A 23116-nucleotide genomic window follows, 5' to 3' on the forward strand; every position below is an offset into this window, starting at 1 on the left:
CAGGCTTGGCATTTCGTCATTTTAGGGGCAAGGCCATTTGGCCTTCCCGTTCACATTTTTTTTAAGGGCACAAAGGCCACATGACAGGGCACAAAGGCCACATGACAGGGCACAAAGGCTGTTTGGTTAAATTACGCTGGTCAATCAACATGACTGAAAAGTGTAGCACTAACGTCAACACCAGTCGTTTTACAAACGGCTGAATAGCAATAGTGTTTCTTAATCGTATACGTTAAGTTCAGCCATAAACCACATAAGTCAGTCAGGGGTAAAATTGTATTATCACTGGCCCCACCATTGTAACCTCTGGCCCGGAGCATTCGTCCACCAAAAAAAAAATCGACTAATAATTAAGAAAATTAACACATTTGTTGCATTCATTTATGCACTAACTACATTACTACTTGTACTACAACATTTTAATCATCAGTTCTTCCTCATTTTCCTCAATTGTTCATATTTGGTTTATTAAAATAATGATATTGTGGTCATTGTTAAAAAATGGCTGCTATTATTATGAGTATTATTATTTGTATAATGCACTTTCTGCCTTCCTGTCATTAGGAGTTAGACATGTAATGGCTATGTAATAGATTTGATTAGAACCTTCATTATCCTAAACGGCTGGGACATTTCCCCAATACCTTTATATTGTCTACTCTTCACTTACTTGTCAGCATAGGTCGGCATTGATGTACAGAGCCGACAGAAGACCTTGTTTATACTGGCATCATATTGAGAGGTGCAGCCAGTGACGCGTCCTGAAAGTAAGCTGCTGGTTCCCTCCACAAAAAGCAATGGAATTTCTCCACAGGGTTTTGGAAAATAGCTGGAAATAAGGTCTGTGGAAAACAAACCTGTTTGATAAATGCACGTTTTGTTCAGCCGGATAATCTCCACATGTCTATCCTACTTTTATAATTTTCGAATCATAAATCTAATCGATAGATTATAAAAGGGTTTTAGGATGCGGCACTGCAGCCAACTCCCTGTCTCTCCTTTAACTCCTCCGGTGACTTTCTTTTATTAGAAGATTGTTTTTTGCCCGGCGCTTGGCCGGTTACCGCTCGTATTAAAAACATTTTGGCGAATGGTTAGGTGGCGCGATAGTCTGTAGTGAAGAAGGAGCGCCCTCCCGCTCACGGGAGCCTGCTCGGAGCACATCGCGAGCACATCGCGAGCAGCAAACAGCTGTTTGCTTTTCCCCCCAACAACGACAACCGACTCACGAAACGCTATGTTGTAGCGTTGATAAACGAAACAATTTAACTAAATTGCTAGTCAAAATACCAATACCACAGGACATTTTTTTTTACTTTTGACAGGGGCACAAAGGCCACTTTGGCCGTGAATTGCATTTTGCCCCGGCCAAAGTGCGGGGCAACGACGGCCATGGCCGTCGCGGCCGTCGTGAAATTCCCACCCTGGGGTGGAGCCCCGATGGATAAATGCCCTGTCGCCCCACAACATCGACCCACCACACTGCCCCTGACCGGCCTTCGGTTAACAGACATCGCACCCCAACTTCCTATCATCCGGTTGTGACCGTGGAGAAGTTGGGGCCACTTGGCTGGGTAGAGCCTAATTGGTCTGAATAAGCCCATAGCTCCACCCTGCACGTGCCAGCAGAAGTGACTACACACTGCGCACCACGTTTCCCAGATCCCTAAGGAGCATGGGAAAAAACGTAAGTGTACTATGTCCTCCACACTCACACGCTTACCTCGTGTAGAGTGTACACGGACCTTGGTGGGGAAGGCTGCCTATGGGCAGGCGGGGAGGGTCTTCCATCCCTGTATGGGGTTTACTGCGCACCACGTTTCCCAGGTCCCTAAGGAGCATGGGAAAACGTAATTGCATTATGTCCAAGGGGGTCAGATACAGCTTACTGACCCACAGCCCCCTCCTTTCAGCAGTCCAATGTGTTGCCCCAGCAAGCACAGACGATGAAAAGGAGCCCAACATGTCCAAGAGATAAAACCTTATGAACAGGCCTGGCGCAGACCAAGACGCCACCGTGCATATGTCCTCCACACTCACGCCGTTGAACAAGGCTGTCGACACAGCCATACTACGTGTAGAGTGTGCACGGACCCCGGTGGGAAAGGCTCTCCCCGCCTGCCCATAGAAATGAAAGTCCAGAGTGAAATGCACTCGCAGAGCCATCCTGTCAGGCGTTTCTTGGACAGAGCTTTACCGGCCACACCATCCCCAAAGCACACAAACAGCTGTTCAGTGCGCCATGCCAGCGCACAAACTGGGCAGAGGAGGTACAATGTTGCCTCCCTGCCCGCCGGTACCCGGCGGGTGACCCGCAAAAAAGATGCTTCGCTGGGTTCTGGGTAAAGCAAAGATGATGCGGGTCGGGTCGCGGGTATTGCATAATAAATATATTAAAATAATAATAATTTAGTTTAATGTTTAAAATCCTCAGACCTCTCCCCCGCGGGACCGCGCATAATCATAACCTCTGCACCACATCAATCTGCTGCTGAGCATGCGCGCCACATTCGAAATGGCTGAGGTGAAGCTCTCCAGCGGAGAATACAGCATTTTCAATAACACTTCCTCAAGAGCGAAATCCAACGTCTGGGAGGCTTTTGGTTCCTAGATGGAGAAAATAACCAACATCCCAGGCTTTTTAAGACAAATATGCAACTGCGTGTGTTAATAATTGCACGTTTTTACTGCTCATATATATGCGGGTTCGGGTCGGGTTGCGGATCTTGTGCCGACGGGTCGGGTCGGGTTGCGGAACTAATTGGCAATATGTGCGGGTAGCGGGGCGGGTTCAGGTTTTGAAAATCAGACCCGTGCAGGACTCTGCACAGCCAAGATGGCTGATGCATACACCTTATCTGTGGAATGAGCCAGCCCCCTGTCCACCAGTATCTGTAAATAGGACAGCATAGAGCCCAATGTACAGGATAGAGGCTCTAGACTCCTTTCTTCACACCACTGCTGGAATCCCAACCACTTCGTCTTGTAACAGGCTGTGGTGGATCCTGCTCTTGCTGCCTGGATAGTCTGTGTAACCTTGTCAGACAGTCCACCCCGTCTCAGCCTATCCCTCTCAGGAGCCACGCCTGGAGAGGTTGGCCCAGGGTGGGTAACGCCCCTATTGCACCCGCTTTCTGTGCTTTGGAGCAATTTTGACATGAAAGTAAGCGCCCTTCAGGTCGATGATTGTGAACCAATCACCCGGCTACACCAGTTCCAGTAATTGTTTTATGGTTAACATATGGAACTTTTTGCAGGCAATGTGCTGATTCAGGATGCGAAGATCCAGAATGGGTTTGAATTCTCCTGTCTTCTTGGAAACCAGGAAGTACATGGAGTAAAGCCCCTTTTCTCTGTCCTGAGAGTGCACAACAGACACAGCCTGTTTTTGCAACAGGGCCTGAATCTCTGTTGAAGGGAAACCTATCTCCTCCTGGCAGGGGCGCCGCCAGGGATTTTGGGCCCCATGAAATTATATCACATTGGGCCCCACCACCAGGCACAGGCCACTTTGTTTATAAATTACCTCGAGGGCCGTACCAAATGGTCTAGCGGTCCGTATACGGCCCGGGGGCCGGAGGTTCCCCCACCCCTGCTTTAATATAATAACATTAGTATTAATATCATGATTATCCTGAGATTGTCAGGATAATCAATCCTGCAGCAGTAAGGCTAAGACTGCCTCGGACTCTGCGGATCCATCCCACCTTCCACGTTTCCAGGATCAAACCTGTCCGAGAGAGTGCCTTGGTTCCTGCGATCCCTCCCCCACCACCCCCCCGGATGATTGACGGCGGGCCTACGTACACTCTCCGACGACTTCTTCGTTCCCGTCGCAGAGGAAGAGGAGTCCAGTACCTGGTGGACTGGAAGGGTTACGGCCCTGAGGAGAGGTCTTGGGTTCCAGCTCGTCATGTGTTGGACCCGGCTCATCAGGGAGTTCCATCGGCGTAATCCCGAGCAACCATCTAAGACCGTCACGTCGATGGGCAGAGACACAGGGAGAGTCTCTCCTCTTACCGTCAGCTCTTCAGAGGAGGACAGCGAGGGGCAGGCTTCTGATGAGGATGCAGATTCCCACAGGGGGCAGGAGAGGGAGGCGGAAAGAACTTTTTCAGATGAGTATTAATCCCACCTCCCACCCTCATCTGTAGATTAGCATTTAGGGACGTCAGGAGCCGTCCATTAAGGGGGGGGTTCTGTCATAGTCTGCTCCATCATTCACCAGTAGTTTTCCATTCACCTGTCTCACCTGTTTTCCACACCCACTCGTTAGCTCACTCTCTTTCTCTTCTGCACCCATTAGCTTCTGCCAGTAGTTAAACCCGCACCTTACACACACTCTTTGCCAGATTGTACTTTGCCTCATGCTTGTCTCTCCCGCGTTCAAAACTAGATTGCCTACCCGGTTCCGACCCTGCCTGTCCCCGACCTGCCTGCTCTGCCTGTTTCCTGATCCTGCCTGTCCCTCGACTATCCTGCCTGGCCTGTTATCCGACCCTGCCTGTATCCACGCTGACCGCCTCGCTTACTCCCTGACCCTCTGCCTGTCCCTGACTGACCTTCTGCCCGCTGTCCTCCGGTGCGTTATACTGCCCGGTTGGTATTCCTCCGATCCAGTGGAATCTCCAATAAAGTATATTACCAATTCTCCTTGGTTTCTCGAGTGCTGCATTTGGGTTCTCCTTAAGATTGTGACAGTCAGGGTGTGACACCAGTATCCAGTCAAGCAGAGATTGGGTTCTAAGAGTGATACGAGTTGGCTCATTAATTAGCTGTTTAACATTTAGACTACTGAAACGTTTTTTCTCTCAATCAGATGATTTATCCAACCAATTTTTGTGTGAGTAACTAAAGTGAACTTATTGTGATCTAATTATCAATTGAAAATAAACTCATAATCAACTCAAATTCAAACTCGTCAGGTGTATTGTGCTCCCTTCGAACGTGTGTCTACATTTCTCTACAAAGTACAAATGTAAAGAAAACACTTTTTGCCACTTAGTCTACAAATGACTTATGACAGCAACTACAGTGAACTACTACAAAGTTCAAACATTTATTTCATTTACCAAACTAAAGTAACCAAACAGTCCCTGAGCTGACAGAGCCTAAATCCCTAAAACTTTGCTGAAAGGTAGTGTAGAGTAGAATATATGCATTACACTGTTACACACCTACACTGTAGTGACTGTACAGTCAGAGTGTACTGTACTGTCTGTACACCATGTCTTTTCTACAACTCTACATGTGTACATTATACAGTACATACTACATATACATAGTGATGTACATACATACATACCGACCATTTTGATACAAATGTCATACATAGTTAACATAAGCATCTATCATCGATGTTACTCGGACAGTGAGGAGACTGTGGACTGTCAAGACTCAATATGCAAGAGTACAAGTCTATTTGTTCTTGTTCAAGAACAACAGCATATTGACATTGTCTGGGTGAAGTGTTGCTCTTTCGGCAGACACTATATCACCAGCAGTGCTAAAGACACGCTCGCTTGGTACACTCATACCAGGAACAATCAGGTACTTCTTTGCGAATGTACTGAGCAATGGTAGCTCATCAGATTCCCCCCCCCCAGAAAGCAATAATATCATCTGTTGATTTCAGCTTTGGCATGCATTTGAACTTCAGGATCTCATATTGAATACGTAGTCGGACAGGCAGTGGTGGCTCAACGTGGGTCACCATGACTAAAACGCCCTAGTTGGCTAATCGGACCGATGCTACTACTAGTATATCTTGCTATAATGCTAAGAATGCCAATTTTTTACAAGCCTATTTCCTGAACTGAAAATCCTCCAAAAAGTATTGTACATATGATAGATTAAATGATGGTGAGAATGATGATTAAAAATCGTTTGTTTGTGCCGGTCTGCATTTCCTGATGAGAAAACAAACCGATGCTTTTTGTAGTTGTAGTACACCAACATGGATTAAACGTGTGTTTTTTTTTACCACAATGTTGGGGAAATTAATGGATAAAATGCACGGATTATTATTATTATTATTCCCACTCCGATCGGGACACTAGGTCCACCGTTTCCCCGCAGCGAGGCTCCCCCCGTTGACAGTTTACGTGGGCTGGGTGCAGTGGCGGACTGGCCATCGGGACGAATCCCGATGGGCCGGTACCGAAGTGGGCCGGTCGGATAAGTCACTTGCACATCCCCCATAGGCGGCGCGTGAGGCTCAGGTTTGAGAAGGCTAAATAACTTTTTTTACCTGACGCTGCCCGCCTCCGGCGTCTATAGAAAAGAGATCAACTCAGTGTGCGGAGTTTAAATCTCTCAAGTCATATTACAGGATAAAGGAAATACAGTTTAAACTGCCGTATGCAGAGAAGTTATCGCAAGTTGTCGCACTTATCATTCATATCACATCATCAATCAGATCATCGATCATATAATATCATAATATATAATATATGTCCTTATCTGAGTCAGCTGAGCCGTATCTGGCCGTGCAACACTTACAGTGTCACAGACTGTATGCAGAAGTATTATTTTAAGCAACACATTATGTTGATGAAACACTCGAGACAAATGTAATTAAAGTCAGATCCACTTGTGTCTTAGACGTGAACGCGCTCTCAGCTGGAGAGAGAAACCCTGGCTTGATTTACCGAGTTGATAACCAGCGTCGTAGGACCGCTTAGCAAGATCTCGTTTGTTAGTTTGTTGTTGTTAGTTTGTTTGTTACTCAAACATATCCAGGGTATGTTGAACTGGCTTCGTAGTACAGGGCACAGGTGGCTCGCAGCGCTAATGTCAAAGACACAGACATTATATGTGATTATTTGTATTTTACCAGGATGCAGTGACACAAATATTTACATATTTACATTTACTATCTGCAGCACCCGCCGCCCCTGACATCCCCCACTCCCCCCGTTGACAACTTACTAGCGGTACCGAAGTGGGTCGGTCGAGAGTCCCGGGATGATTTTTAGTCCCAGTCCACCACTGGCTACATGACCGTATGATCGCCCATATTGACGCACCTCATTCCTAAACTTCTAACAGATACAACATAAACCGATCCTTCAGCCTCATATGAGCTCTCAGATACGTTCAAAATTAAACTGTCATCGCTGTCTGAGCTTGCTGCTGTGTGCGCCATCGTGCATTTGCATGCAGAAGCTGGGATCCTGGACGGTGCAGCTGGAGCGCTGTGCCCGCAATGACGTCACACATCATTTGGCGGGACTTGAAGAATCCCCGAGAAGATCCAGAAAATGGTCAACATTGAAGGCAGATTAATGGTTATCAAAGTACAAATATCCAAAATCAGTTCAGTAACGGTTTTCAAGGGGACAATATTTACTCAAATTGATGGGTTTGGATGATGGGGGAAACTCGTGTCACAGGCTCTTTAAGCATTTATTTTCATGAAAAATAATTTTAAGAAAAATGCATTCAAAATGTAGAGGCTCTATAGAAGTAGCAATTAGCTCAGTCACAAGGTCAGAGGAGACATAAATAGCCACACCTCCACCCCTGCTGCATCTATCAGATCTGTAAAGCAAATAGTTTGTGATTTGTAGTTCACAATCGGTAATGTTACTATTAAGCCAAGTTTCAGAGAGTGTGATGATTTTAGGTTTATGTAGAACAACCCATATCCGAAGTAAATCAATTTTGCGCAATAGACTCCTGATATTCAAATGAATGATTTTGATACCCTTTCATTCATCCAGTCTGGAAATAATAGCATATAATGTACTTGTCACTTGTTACGCATAAATGTGATTCATGATTGGAAAGATTGCTAGATTCAACCATTAGTGTAAAACAGACAAAACATTCAAACACAAAAAGAAAAAGACAGAAAAACACAAAACAACCTTTAAGAAGCAGCCCTGGACACCAAATCCCAGAGCATTACCATGAATAAACTTAAACATAAACATAATACATAATTACACAGAGCTCAGTCTGCATTACGAAGAGGATAAAGAAGTCGTAGCTCAAAGAAATTCATCCGAACGAACACAAGCATTATTTAACAATAACAGCCACTCGGGGCAGTATTGCAATAGTAGAGGGCTCTAACGTGCCAAAGAAGAAGAAGTGACTTCAATGTTACTGTAAAATGTAAACAAACCACACGACTGAAAGAGCCAGGCGGGTGCTGCAGCATCTGATATTTAAGAAGTGTGTTACATTTGAAAAAGGCAGAAAGTCTTGTTGCAATTTCCAGATATTAAAAGAGGTCCATTGAGTTCCTCTGGTAATTATCAAATAGTAGCAGTTAAGTGAATACTGTTCAAACAATACCTATGTTTGTGTTTTATATTGATTTATCTGTTTCATCCTTTCATAAATGTGAGGACTAAAATGGCGGTAGACAAAGGCCTGTTAAGGGTTTTATGGCTGTGGGGGAGCTGGAACAAGACCCCACTGTGGTCTCTGGAATGTGATGGGGGGATGTGTGTATGTGTGGAGGCTGCAGAGGCTGCAGAAATAGGAGACAGTGAGGGTCAGAGGTGTTTGTTTGAGATGACTGGAAAAGACGACCAGTTGTCCTTAAACTCCACCCCTTCCTGTATCATTGGTATGAAAGCCTATCCAGCTTTCTGTTCTGCCTCTCTCTCCTCGCGCCGCTTGGACTGGAACGTCGTGGCGGCCTGTGGGCAGGGGCCAGGGGTGGGCCCACTTCTGACATTATGCATATGAAATTATATGGTTTTGTATGGTAATGTATTTGATTGTATTGCATTGTCATATTACCATTAAAGTAGATTATTGTTAAACGGTTACTTGTATGCTCTGGATTTCCTTCCTGTAAGATATCAGCTTGTTTAGGGACGCGCGGAGATTTGAAAATGCGGACTAGTTATCCACTCATATCTCCTTCAGTGCCCACCTGTTATATTAAGTTATAGTAAACACAAAAAAGAGTGTCAACAACATCTCAGCAGTCATGACACGTCACGTAAGCAGGTCTCTGTTTTTAGAGAAGATGAGAAAAATAAAAAACAAGAAAAGAGAAGAGAGGAAACCGAGGAGAAAGTCAAGTAGACACCCTATCCGTTTTTAAGAGTGCACTTAAGACCTTCCTTTTTGATAACGCTTATCAGCTAGGGGCTGATTAGATTCAGCCCCTAGTTTTGCTGATATAGGCTTAGTTTGTCGGGGGACATCTTACTTCTTCCTTCTCTCTGCCTATACCTGTGTACTCTCATGTTCCGATTAACCCAGCTTCCCCAAATGTCTTTCTTTTTGGTGTCTATATACGCCGGGATCTGGAGTCATGGATGATCATGCGGTCCTGTGTCCTGGATCGCGAGCCCTAGTTCTTGAGTCGTGGCTGTGGTCCTGGATCAAAAGTCCTGGATGGATATCCTCGTGGATTCATCTTCCACACATGCATTTCCAAACATTTGGACTACCTATTTTGCAAATGTATTATCTTTTCCATTTACACACGGCATCTATTGCACGTCTGTCCATCCTGGGAGAGGGATCCCTCCTCTGTTGCTCTCCCTGAGGTTTCTCCCATGTTCCCCTTTAAACTGTGGGTTTTCTCCGGAAGTTTTTCCTTGTACGATGTGAGGGTCTAAGGACAGAGGGTTTCATATTGTCATACTGATATTCTGTACAAACTGTGAAGTCCACTGAGACAAATGTAACATTTGTGATAGTGGGCTGTATAAATAAACATTGATTGATTGATTGATTGATTGATTGATTGATTGATTGATTGATTGATTGATTGATTGATTGATTGAATTAGCTGCACCATCGAAGTGGATCAACATGCTATCATTAGCAGCAGCCTCATCTCTGGGGATGTTCGTCACCCAGGAGAGTTTGAGGTAGACATGAAGATTGCCTCTGCGTCTTTGTGGGTAGAGAAGCGTTGTTGTGTGCCATCAACAACAACGCAGAGGGTGCACGGATAGAGGAGAAAGTACTTCATGTTCACGGAGCTTGCGTTTGACTGGATCGAAGCTCCGGCGTCTTCTGGTAAGCTTGGGATTGAAATCGGGATATATGCTGATGTGTTTCCCGTTGTAGTCCAGAGACTTTTTCTCCCTGGCAAGACGAAGGATTTTCACTTTGTCCTGGAAGTTCAGCAGCTCGATCATGATGGCCCGCGGGCTGGCACGGGAGTTTTGCCTGGCAGTCGGTGAGCGGTGTGCCCTCTCAATGATCGGCAGGGGTAGGGAAGGCATCTGGCACCAGGAGCTGCGGGATGAGTCGAGACATGAAGCCGATAACGTCACTGCCTTCAGCGGACTCCTGGATTCCTACGAACCGAAGGTTAGAACGTCGGCTCCGATTCATTGTGTATCTGTTACGCTCCTCGTAAAGAGACTCAAAACTTGAACCCGCTATGCAAGAACACTTGGGACGGAGACTTAGGTGTAGTGTCAAAAAAACTGGATTTATTTACGTTCCTCAAAAAACAGGCAGGAGACAAAGTAAACTCTCAACAGAGTGGGAAGAACGTGGAGCAGGGATGAGACGGAGGTTGGGCTGGACGTGGCAGGCAGGACGGAATGGAATATGGAGTATCTGGAACAGGCACAAAACAGAACAGGATTAGTATATGAAAAATCCAACTGGAAGAGTAAACAAAAAGACTAGCAATACTAGTCAGCCGGAACTGGAGTTTACCACTGTGAGTATACGAAGAACTGGCGAAGTCTGATGATCGAACCGGAGTTTTAAGCAGCAGCAGGTGAGTAGTGGTAATCAGTGATGATGAGAAACAGGAGCGGAGGTGAGTTGGCGGAAAACGGAAAGTAGGTCAACCACGCCCAGCCAGGAAGACAGACAAACAGATAGACAAACAAACAGAAAAAAGGAGAAGGAGATACTGCAATTCCTCACAGTACCCCCCCCTCAATGGGAGCCACCTGGCGACCACCAGGCTTGTTTGGATGAGCCCTGTGAAAGGCCCTCACCATGATTGGGTCCAGGATACGGGAACGAGGAACCCAGCATCGCTCCTCGAGGCCATAACCCTCCCAGTCCACCAGATACTGGAAACCCCTGCCCCGACGTCTGACGTCCAAAAGACGGTGCACCGTATAAGCAGGGTGATTGTCGATGATACGGGCGGGAGGAGGGGGTAAGGCCGGAGGGCTCAATTCACTGGTGTGAACCGGCTTAATCTGAGACACGTGGAAAGTGGGGTGAATTCTCAGAGCTCTGGGAAGCTTCAACCGGACTGCGGAAGGGTTAATGATCCTTAGGATGGGAAAAGGACCAATGAAGCGTGGGGAAAGCTTCTTGGACTCAGAGATGAGAGGAATGTTGCGGGAGGACAACCAGACTGACTGGCCTGGGACGTATAGAGGAGCTGCCTTTCTGTGACGGTTGGCTGATCGCTGGTTCCGTGCCGAAGTCTGGAGAAGGGCAGATCGTGTATCTCTCCAGATTTTCTGACAGCGACGCACATGCTGCTGGACTGAGGGAACTGCCAAGTCTCGCTCCTCTTCGGGGAACAGGGGCGGCTGGTACCCCAATGAAGCCTCAAAGGGGGAGAGACCAGTAGCGGAGCAGGTAAGAGCGTTGTGGGAGTACTCAACCCAGGAGAGATGAGAGCTCCAAGTAGAGGGGTTTCGGTCGGTGATGCAGCGGAGAGCTGACTCCAGGTCCTGATTAGTTCGTTCTGTTTGGCCGTTTGATTGGGGGTGATATCCAGAAGTCAGGCTGACTGAGGCTCCCAGGGATTGACAAAACTCCCTCCAAACTCGAGAGGTGAACTGGGGACCGCGGTCTGAGACAATGTCGGCAGGGATACCATGTAACCGGAAAACATGTTCTGTGAGGAGTTGGGAGGTCTCCAGGGCTGACGGGAGTTTTGGAAGAGCAACGAAGTGAGCTGACTTGGAAAACCGGTCTACTACAGTGAGGATTGTGGTGTTGCCCTGGGAGGGGGGCAGGCCGGTAACAAAATCCAGTGCGATGTGTGACCAGGGACGACTAGGGATAGGAAGGGGCTGGAGCAACCCTGCAGGAGACTGGTGGGAGGACTTACTCCTAGCACACGTGGGACAGGCAGAAACGTACTCCAGAGTGTCCCTGTTGATCGTTGGCCACCAGAAATGTCTCTTCAGGAAAGAAAGAGTGCGGTTTACTCCGGGATGGATTGAGAACCGGGAATTGTGGACCCACTGTAGAACCTTGGAGCGGGCAGCATCAGGAACAAACCGACGGTTCGGAGGACCATTGCCTGGATCTGGTTGCTCTCTCAATGCCTCCAGGATGGTGTTATTAATCTCCCAAGAGAGGGCGCCTACACTGAAAAAAGGTTTTCGAGCTGTACTCCATCCAATTTATAATTCTCCTTTCATTCAATTTAACATTATTTGTTTTATTTTTTCAAATAATAATTTGTTTTTCAATATATTTTTTGAATGAAAATATTTTTAATTCAGAGCTCAACTAAGAAATATCCGTTTTGACGAATATACAATTTTAAGGTTACGCATAGGCCCGCACATGCGCATTAAACAGAAAGCTATAAAACAGAAAGCTATAAAACAGGACCGTCTTCACACAACCCAGGCCGCCCAGGAAGAGAGCCATTTCTCAGCACGACAGATCTTTTCCTGCACCGGAGAGACAGAGAGCAACCATTACATTGTGGTAAGTGAAAACAACAATTTAATTATGCTGCTGTATTTCGTAGCATACTGTTATTTCCATGCTATATATTTTGCCATTTCTCTGCAAACGTACTTGGTAACATTATTTGATGTCGAGGTTGGTAAATGTTAAACTTTAGTTTAGTTTAACATTACACTTGCTAACATTACGTAATGTCCACGTTGGTAAGTCTTAAACTTAGTTTAGTTTAACTTTACACTTGGTAACAATACGTGATGTCGACGTTGGTAAATGTTACATAAATTAACTCATTTTATCCGTAACTTATGTTACAGCGGTAACGTTAATTAGCTAGCTAGCAAGCAGCTAGCATACCACCATGTTATTAGCTGGCTACCTAGCATACCATGCGTCCCGGCCCGCATGGTGGTTCTAATTCAACTTCAAGTTTTATTTTTCCGTGCTATATATTTTTGCCATTTCTCTGCAAACGTACTTGGTAACATTATTTGATGTCGACATTGGTAAATGTTAAACTTATTTTAGTTTAACGTTACACTTGCTAACATTACGTGATGTCCATGTTGGTAAGTCTTAAACTTAGTTTAGTTTAACTATACACTTGGACTTGGTAACAATATGTGATGTCGACGTTGGTAAATGTTACATAAATTAACTCATTTTATCCGTGACTTATTGTACAGTGGTAACGTTAATTAGCTAGTTATTAGCTAGCAAGCAAGCAGCTAGCATACCACCATGCGGTCCCGGCCCGGCCCGCATGGTGGTTCTAATTCAACTTCAAGTTTTATTTTTCAACCTCGCTTTTTGGACCTGCAGTGCATGTTTTTATCTTTTGGCATGTTGAGAGATTTTTTGTTTTGTTAATTTGTAATGTAATGTCAATTTGACCAACAAGATATGAAATTTCCAATCGAAAAACACTGTTAAGTTAACCTTACTATAGGTGTGTACAATCGTAGATAAAAAATATAGCTAGATGAACGCACACAAAGGTCTTCAACAACTATATTGATTGCATTAAAGTTAAATCATATTCTGCCATTGATTTGAGCATTTATATTGGTGATGTTTTTGAAGACTATGAGTTAATCTCTCTTTTTTTCTCCCTCTTTCAGACTCCTCTCACTCCTATCTAGGATATTGATTTCCTCGAGTGGAAACATCTATATCTTCAGCCTCAACCCTCTCATCGCTGCTGTTACGGTTGGACATACAGTAGAAACTTTTTGGGGATTTTTGCTTTTTTGGGGATTTCATTTTTCAATGGTGGGGGGGGGGGGAGTTATTGGTTATTTGATGGATGTGGATATGCAAGGACTGTGGCTATTCATGTACCAGAAGATCTGAATTGCTAAAACATTATAGACTAGATCATCAACATTATGGAATTTTCATGTAAAACATGGAATGCACTACTGAAGCATCTTTGTACACAACACCCTTCTCAGCAATCCTCAAGAGCAGATATCTCACATTTTAAGTGCCATCTTTGTGACGAAAATCAACTTACTACTGAAACAGACTTTTTTCACCACATTGGCCAACATTTGAAAAATAATGAATTAGTTCCTTGTATTTATGTTGATTGTTTATATCAAACCAACATATATGGAAGTTTCCACACTCATAAATGGAGAAAACACAAAGTGTGTACAGTTAGAGATTTAAAACCTGGAATAGTTCACAGATCACTCTTCAATCCTTCTGCTTTGGATTCAGTTAACAGTGACACTGAGTTAAATGAGGATTTACAATTTGAAGAACCAACTTTTGAAGAACCTAGAGATTTGAGAAAAGATGTTGAGCTAAAATTAGCCTCAGTTTTACTGAAATTGGAACATAGCTACCTGGTGTCAAGTGCAGCTGTAAATATACTCCTTGAGGAACTGCAATATCTCATAGGGACTGTGTCTGTGCCGGTCACTCAGGAGACTATCACTCAGTTTTTTGTGGATCATAACTGTCGGGTAGATGAATCACTTGTCCAAGAGTTAGCGACAGAACTCTGTACCTCACATCCTATTCAACTTGTTATTGGAAAAGAAGGCCCATTATCTACTGCATGGAGGCGCAACAAATATTATAGAAGTAAGTTCTGTGTAGTGGAACCAGTAGAATATGTAATTGACCGAAAGAACAGAAGGTCTTTTCAATATATTCCTGTACTAAAAACGTTGCAGCAGGTTTTGAATTGTGAGACTATCCTCAGCAATGCAGTTAATTTAAAGGAGAAACTTCAATCAGTGTCAAGTGAGAGGCAGGTATACAGATGTCTCTGGGATGGTGCGAACTTTAAAGAAAACAGTCTTTTATCAAATGAGTGTGCAGTTTCATTAATTCTGTACATAGATGATTTTGAGGTTTGTAATCCCCTTGGGACTTCGCGCAAAATACATAAAATCTGTGCCATATACTGGATTTTAGGCAATCTTCCACCTGGTTCACACTCTTCATTGTCATCAATCTACTTGGCTGCATTGATCAAAAGTGATGATGTAAAGTTGTATGGATACAAGGCAGTTCTTGAACCTTTGATTAATGACATCATTATTTTAGAGCAACATGGAATATTTGTGGCCAAGTTAGGAAAATGTGTAAAGGGAACAGTGCAATGTGTTGTTGCTGACAACCTAGGTGCTCATAGTCTTGCTGGTTTTGTGGAGAGTTTTTCGAGTGCTTATGTTTGTAGGTTTTGTACAGCTCGGAAATTAGATTTTCAAACGAGTGACGTAGGAAGTGGAGCATTCTCTTTGAGGACAGAGGAGGGTCACGCAAGACATCTTAAAACACTTGAGGAAGAATCATTGGCCAATTGTTTTGGTGTTAAGAGGAGGTGTGTTTTGTCGGAAAAACTTGCTCATTTTAATGTCACAACTGGCTTTCCTCCAGACATCGTTCATGATCTATTTGAAGGAATTGTTCCTCGTGAAATAGCTCTTTGTCTCTCTGTGTTCACCTCGAAGAAGTACTTTACTTTGGAATTTTTGAATGACTCTATAAAAACTTTCCCCTTCAAGTGGACAGATAAAACAAACTGTCCCCATCCTGTGCCTCTTACCTATGCAACAAGGAGAACAGTTGGTGGCAATTCTCACGAGAATTGGAGTTTGATCAGGTTTTTGCCGCTCCTCCTGGGACAGAAAGTGCCTGCTGATGAACCTGCCTGGAATCTCCTCACTGACTTGAAGGACATAGTTGACCTTGTTGTCACACCGGTGCACACTGACGAAACGATAGCTTATTTGAATTTCAAAATCTCTGAGCATAGAGTACGGTTTAAGGAGGTTTTCCCAGACTCCAACTTGCTTCCTAAGCATCACTTCTTGGAACACTACCCACAGCTAATCTATCAGTTTGGTCCTCTAGTTTCTCTCTGGACTTTAAGATTTGAAGCCAAGCATAGCTTTTTTAAGAGAGTTGTACGACACACTAGCTGCTTTAAAAACTTGTTGTTGTCCTTGGCAGAGAGACACCAGTTATCCATGGCACACCAGCTCTACTCATGTAGCTTTCCTAAGCCTCTACTGGAAGTGAAACAGTTCTCAACTGTTAGCATTGACGTCCTGAAAGATGATATTGCACAGGCTGTCAAACACAAGAACCCAAATGTGAAGGAAGTTTCTTTGGCCGAAAATGTCATCTATAACGGATTTAACTACAGACTTGGAATGATCCTTGCTCGTGGATCAATCAGAGGGATGCCTGCATTCACGGAAATCATCCAGATGGTGGTTCTCAAAAAGGAATTGGTCTTCATTGTTCGGAAACTAAGTTCTTGGTACATGGAACACTACAGAGCCTATCAACTCGAAATCTCGCCTTCGAAGGAGATTGAAGTTTTTGAGGCATCTCAACTGACCGATCCTTACCCCCTGGCAGACTACACAGTTGGGGCCATGCGGCTTATTACACTCAAGCGATATATTCAAGGTTAAGGTTAGCATAAAGTAATATCTGTTTGGGGTGGGTCAGAAGCAAAGTGGATGTGATGAATTATGCAGGTTAATTTTGTTTTCATTGTAATTAACATGAATGATCATATCATTTAAATTCAACAAAGCTAATGTTGCACGTAAAACTATTTGTTCATAGCACACAATCATTAGTCAACCATGAAAAAAGCACATCTCTAATATCTCTTTCTCTCTCTCCAAACCCCACCCTGCTTTCTTTCCCTCCCACTCAGAGGATCTCCAAACATGGCGGGCGTCACGCGGCTCCTGGTGATTTTAGAAGAGGACAGTCGCATCAAGCTGGAGCTTCCTAATGGCATCCCCTCCTCGGTTGACGAAGTCATCCAAGAAATAACGAATTTCTGTGGTCTAACTAATGAAATACGGCTTCAATACAAAGACGCTGATTTCGGCACTTGGGTTAACTTAACTTCAACTTCAGAACTCAAGGATCTTGCCACTTTGAAAGTTATTAATGTAGTACCCAGTGTGACTTTATTCTTAGAGCCAGTGGAATACTCTGTGGATAAGGCTAATTTTCAACGCCAAGATGATTCCAGTATGTCTTCATCTGCATGCTCGGGTGACACATTACCCGTAAGCAGCCCTTCTTCGGACACCTACAGAAAGGAGCAGTGGCCCAAGGTGTTCCTCATCCCTACTTTCTCTCATTCAACAGAAACACAACTTAGGGATGGAAATGCAGAGTACCAGAGAAACCAGGTTAGACTCACTCCCAGCTCTAAAATGCTTTCCAACATACTGGAAACGCTCGCTGACAAAGTCTATTCATACAAATCCTATCCTAGCGATGCAGACTTCAGTGAAGTGGCAGAGGCACTCACACAGACACACCCCTGTATGAAAGAACCTGGGTCCTTCAACCACAGTTACGGATGGAAACAGAGACTCAAGACGAAGATGTACAACTATCGCACATACCTGAAATCACACAGTTCATCATCTGACGAGCTGACTGTGAATACTCTGAAAAGAAAGTTGCTGACGGATGCCCACCCAGCAAAGAACATAAAGAAACCTAGGCGAGCTGAGTCTAACCATTACCCATCTCTGCCTTTCAACGAGACACCAGAGTCCATGGAGCAAGAGAGAGTGGCCCTCTTGTCTGAGGTAAAGAAAAGGAACAATGTCCAAACAATAAGACAGAAGATGGCTCGGACGTTCGCATTTCGGAGGCAAGAAATTGTCGACAAGAAAACATCTTTGCACGAAATGATCGAGAGATGGCCAGCACTCTTCGAAGTTCAAGAGGTACACTAACTTTACTCATAGTATGTATGTATATGTGTGTGTAATCAAATGTACGTAAAGCTAAATCACATGCTTTTGCATGAGGCACATATCCTTTGTCTGTTTTTGATATATATACCTATACTACCTATATTCCCTAGGTGAATGAAGAATTCATCAGAGTAACCACAATACCCCTTGAAGCAAGGTTCATGCAGAAACTTGACGAGAAGTGCAGTGAACTAATTCAAGTCGTCAGAAAGAAGGGTGGAGCTATCCGGGAGAAGACAAAGCTCCTGCCATTTGTGGAAACGGTATGTACAGATGTTTTTTACTTTACTGCTCACTTACATATATGCCTCAATAACAATAGATATATCTTTCAATACATAATCAATTATCTATAGCATTGGTCACTGATCCGACACAGCAACCTTTTAGCCAGAGGTTTCATAGACTTGGCACATTCATTCTTCATGTTCATCTACATGTTTAGACATTCATTTTGGCGTAATGGGAATTCTTGGCTGTTTTTTCATGGCCTTAATATGGTTGACACACTAATTGACTGATATTGTAATCATTATTTTATCGACTGATATGAAAGTGTCCAGCCCTACCTTCACGCCAAACTATGCTCTTTTTTCATGTCTCTACTGTCTAAATGCATCCTTACTCATTTATCACCTAAAGCTCATTCCCATGCATTCATTCCTACATACACTAGCTCTCAATCCCACATTAACAAACCGTGGCACACTCGCACTGATTGAATGGACGAACTGAACAATTAACATTAATTATTGTGACTGTCTTCATGCAGGATACTGACACCACTACAAAGAGGGAGATTGCTCTCAAATGTCTCATCCTCAACATGGGAGAATCGGTGGAGGACCTGATCAAAGAATTCCTGGTGAGGCAAGATTACTGTTGAGGTGTTAAAATTCCACTTTATATGATGTGTGTTACATTTTACATAACATTTTAGTTATTTAGCAGGTGCTCTTATCCAGAGTGACTAACAACAAGTGTAATAGGAGTCAAATTCAAATGTCACCAACACAGCGAGTAACCAATAGGCAGTCCTAGTAGTGTTTAAAGACGTGCTCAGACAATAGCTACAGACAAGAGCCAAAGCTATGCATCACAATACAATTCCTTCTTACAGCCAATTATGGCCTTCCAGGACGTCCACGATATGTCTTAACAGTTAGGCTATTCATCTGGGGGGAAACCCGAGCTATATTGATTTCAGATTCTTTTTTCCTAAATTATTTTCCAGGTGTCGGAGAAGGATGAGGCTGGACAAATTCTTCAGCGGGAAACTATCGCAATCTTCGTCATCAGAGATGCACAAGCCGCAACCAAAGACATTGGCATCATTCTTGAGGGACAAGAGGTTGTGAATAAGTTGGCGTCTGTTGCAAATGCTGTCGCCATTCTCCTGGGCTTCCTTTATGCTCTCAATCTGGAATATCCCAAGACATTAAAATTGACATTTGAATATATCCAGAAAGTCTTCATGGAGCTGGACCCGAAAGGCATGGCCACCAAGGTCAAGAAGCTCTATGACCAGCTCTACAATTGAGCTTAGTTCAGGTTTCCTACACGTCATGGAAAATGATAAAGACAATAACAAGTCACAGAAAACGTATGTGACTGTCCTGGAGAATGAAACGGTTACACACCTGTTGTGTGACTAGTTATGGTTCGTCATTCTGAAGTTCAACTGTTTGAAAATATAAAAACTGTTATAGCAATTACCCTGTGGCACTGATGGGCTCTGCTCTGGCTGGTAGAGTACGCAAGTTGCGTCCGCATTTGGTTTCAAAGGTCAATATGTTTGGCTGTCAGCTCTTCAAAGTTCCAATCTGACCCTTGAGAAACTTGACTGTTTTCTGGCAAGAATTATTTTTCATTTTTATGCCTTTAGGCAAACAACCGCGGTGCAGTTTTTCTATGTATTTTAAATTGTTACATTTTATTTGAACAATGCAGATACCCTGTACATATGTTTGTTTTATAAGTAATAAATCCGTTATTAAATATCACAATGTGTAATGAGAATTATTGATGTAATCTATATTTTTTTGGATTAGATTAAATGAGAAAATTATAGTTTAACAAAATGTATACATTTTTGATTGGATAAAACAAATAATATTTAGTTAATTTTAACGAGAAAAAACTGTTTGATAAAATCTATATTTGTTTGTTTGGATTAAATATAGAATTTAAATTAATTGACTTCCTTCAACAAGAAAATATACTTTGTACCAAGTCTTATATCATAGTTTCCATGGACATAAGAAATATTGTTTGAGGCAAGTTATTTATTTTTGATTGGCTCAAGCTATAGAGTGTAGATGTGAACCATTACCCTAAAAATTTTTAATTGGTTGAACGAAATACTTTTATCAGTGTACTACACAACTCTTGGGAAGGATTGAAGCATCTGGAGGATCAGGAGAGTCAGGAGAGTATAGCCTAGACAGAGCATCGGGTTTTATATTCCTGGAGCCAGGGCGGAAGGTGAGGCAAAAGTCGAAGCGACAGAAGAACAGAGCCCATCTGGCCTGTCGGGAATTCAGTCGCTTCGCCGACTGGATGTAGGAGAGATTCTTGTGGTCCGTCCAGACCAGGAAAGGCTGCTTGCTGCCTTCGAGCCAGTGTCTCCACTCCTCTAGTGCCAACTTAACAGCCAGAAGCTCCCTGTTACCAACATCATAATTGCGCTCCGCAGGAGAGAGGCGACGTGAAAAAAAAGCACAGGGATGGAGGATGTTATCAGGACCAGCCGTCTGAGACAAAACTGCTCCTACTCCAGTGTCAGACGCGTCCACCTCCACAACAAACTGCTTCTCTGTGTCTGGCTGAATAAGGATGGGAGCTGAGGTGAACAAGGACTTGAGTTTGATGAAAGCTCTGTTAGCCTCTGGAGTCCAACAGAACGTGATGTTGACGGGGGTGAGTCTGGAGAGAGGTGCAGCTACTTTACTGAAGTTCCGGATGAAGCGACGGTAAAAGTTGGCAAATCCCAGAAACCTCTGGAGCTCCCTCCTTGTAGTTGGGACTGGCCACTCCACCACTGCCTTGATCTTTCCAGGGTCTGCCTCCACCTTGCCCTGACTGATGATGTAGCCCAGGAAGCTGATCCGGTTCTGGTGGAACTCGCACTTCTCCGCCTTAACATAGAGCTTGTTCTCCAGCAGTCTCTGTAGGACCGTGCGGACATGGTTCTCGTGTTCCTCCTGATTCCTGGAGAAAATCAGGATGTCGTCTAAGTAGACAAAGACAAAGCGGTTAAGGAAGTCACGCAAGACATCATTGATCATAGACTGGAAAACTGCTGGGGCGTTAGTGAGACCAAAAGGCATGACCAGATATTCAAAATGGCCCAATGGAGTGTTAAACGCTGTCTTCCATTCATCCCCCTGGCGGATGCGGATCAGATGATAGGCATTTCGAAGGTCAAGCTTGGTGAACAGGGTTGCCTCTTGGAGAGGTTCAAAAGCTGAGGTGAGAAGGGGTAATGGGTACTTGTTCTTGACCGTGATATTGTTTAACCCCCGAAAGTCTATGCAAGGTCGTAGCGACTTATCCTTCTTGCCTACAAAGAAGAACCCGGCACCCACAGGAGAAGAGGAGGGACGAATAATACCAGCAGCCACAGAGTCCGTGATATAAAGCTCCATAGCCTCCCTCTCAGGACGGGACAGATTGTAGAGGCGGCTGGAGGGTAGAGGAGCTCCAGAGAGCAGATCAATAGGGCAGTCGTAGGGTCGGTGGGGAGGAAGAGAGAGAGCCCTCTCTTTGCTGAAGACCCAACGCAGGTCGTGGTAAGTAGTAGGAACACCAGTCAAATCTACAGATGCATCAGGGCAGACAACAGGATTTGGGGAAACAGAAGTTGAAGGTAGGGCAGAACACAGGCAGTTAGCGAGACAGTGCTGATCCCATTCAATAATCCTTCCCTTTGCCCAATCAATGTGTGGGTTGTGAGTACGTAGCCACGGGTAACCCAAAACCAGAGGTGTAGAAGGAGAGGATATTACCTTAAACTGGATAAGTTCACGGTGGTTTCCGGAGGTGATTAAAGTCACAAGGGGTGACTGTGCTGTGACTGAGGAGATGATTTGTCCATTTAGAGCATAGGCAGTTAACGGTTCCTCTAGCGGCTCCAAGCAGAGTCCCAGCTGTTCAGCTAGCTCCTGGTCCAAAAAGCTATCCTCCGCACCAGAATCAATGAGAGCCTGGAGAGGCAATGTCATAGAACTAACACAGAGCTTGGCGGAAATAAGAAAACAAGTCAAGGATGGGGTTAGAGATGATTGCTGTGGACTCGTCAGGACCCCCAATCTTACTATGCCCAGTCTTTCCACAATACAGGCATTGGCCTGCACCTATCCGGCGCTGACACTCCTCCAGAGAAAGTCTAGCACGACCCAGTTGCATGGGCTCCTCCTGAGAAGAGGTGCGCACACTGGACGACGGGGGAAAAGAGGGAGGTCTAGACACCGAGTGAGCAGAGTAGGAAGAAAAACTGGGCTTACTGAGTGACACTGGTGAATCCCTCCGTGTTCGCTCAGCTCGGCGCTCCCGCAGACGACCGTCCAAACGAGACACTAAGGAGATCAGCTCTGAGAGATCCGCTGGAACGTCTCGTGCTGCCAATTCGTCCCGAAGCTGGTCCCTTAATCCTCTTAAAAACACCGCCTTGAGAGCCGCCTCGTCCCATCGAGCCTCTGCAGCGAGTGTGTGAAACTCGATGGAGTAATCAGCCACTGTCCGGCTTCCTTGTTGCAGGCTAAGCAGCTTATTCTCGGCGGAGCCAGAGGAGTTGGGATGATCAAAAACAGCTGAGAACCGATCAGAGAAGCCCTCAAAACGTAGAGTGTCAAAATCCACCGAAGAGTTTAAAGCCTCTGCCCAGGTTAAAGCTCTCCCGCGGAGCAACCCCAAAACAAAATTAATCCTCGTTGCTTCAGCAGCAAATGCAACAGGACGCTGGCGAAAAACCTTGTTACATTGGAACAAAAAACCTCTGCATTTCTCCACATCTCCGTGAAATGGCTCAGGATCGGTGATAGGAAAATCCTGGCGAGGAGGGAGCAAAGGGGCTGGACTGGGAGTAGCCTGAAATGCTACCGTCGAGGTAGTGAGAGCGGAGATCTGGCACGCCAACTCGGAGACATGATGAGCCATGGACCGGTTACTCTCCACCAACACTCGGATGAGCTTTTCGTGTTCACCCAGGAGGGAGCCCTGACTAGACAGGGCATGAAGGATTCGGG

General features: G+C 44.7%; 1 protein-coding gene across 5 annotated transcripts; it reads left to right on the forward strand.

The window, feature by feature from the left end:
- The first annotated feature begins 12559 nt into the window (after positions 1-12559).
- LOC117461338 (sterile alpha motif domain-containing protein 3-like) lies at positions 12560-19812 on the forward strand. Of its 5 annotated transcripts, XM_071206191.1 has the most exons (6): positions 12560-12630; positions 13731-13818; positions 16802-17840; positions 17981-18133; positions 18643-18735; positions 19105-19811. In XM_071206191.1, exons 3-6 carry the CDS (start codon positions 16815-16817, stop codon positions 19408-19410), a joined length of 1578 nt encoding a protein of 525 aa, XP_071062292.1. In that variant the 5' UTR covers positions 12560-12630; positions 13731-13818; positions 16802-16814; the 3' UTR covers positions 19411-19811. The 5 variants fall into 5 exon arrangements, with proteins under 5 accessions (XP_071062292.1, XP_071062294.1, XP_071062293.1 ...); XM_071206192.1 differs by lacking the exon at positions 13731-13818 and having other exon boundaries at positions 12566-12630; XM_034103159.2 differs by lacking the exons at positions 12560-12630; positions 13731-13818 and adding an exon at positions 15958-16551 and having other exon boundaries at positions 19105-19812.
- The last annotated feature ends 3304 nt before the right edge of the window (positions 19813-23116 follow it).

Source organism: Pseudochaenichthys georgianus, chromosome 16 (genome assembly GCF_902827115.2).
Source record: "Pseudochaenichthys georgianus chromosome 16, fPseGeo1.2, whole genome shotgun sequence".
NCBI classification, from domain to species: domain Eukaryota; kingdom Metazoa; phylum Chordata; class Actinopteri; order Perciformes; family Channichthyidae; genus Pseudochaenichthys; species Pseudochaenichthys georgianus.

What these genes read in the sequence shown, in the direction of transcription:
- LOC117461338 (XM_071206191.1), top strand. Translation starts at nt 16,815, where the DNA reads ATGGCGGGCGTCACGCGGCTCCTGGTGATTTTAGAAGAGGACAGTCGC. An exon ending in CACTCTTCGAAGTTCAAGAG is followed by an intron (nt 17,841 to 17,980) that starts GTACACTAACTT and finishes TATATTCCCTAG; the next exon opens with GTGAATGAAGAATTCATCAG. An exon ending in ACCTGATCAAAGAATTCCTG is followed by an intron (nt 18,736 to 19,104) that starts GTGAGGCAAGAT and finishes ATTATTTTCCAG; the next exon opens with GTGTCGGAGAAGGATGAGGC.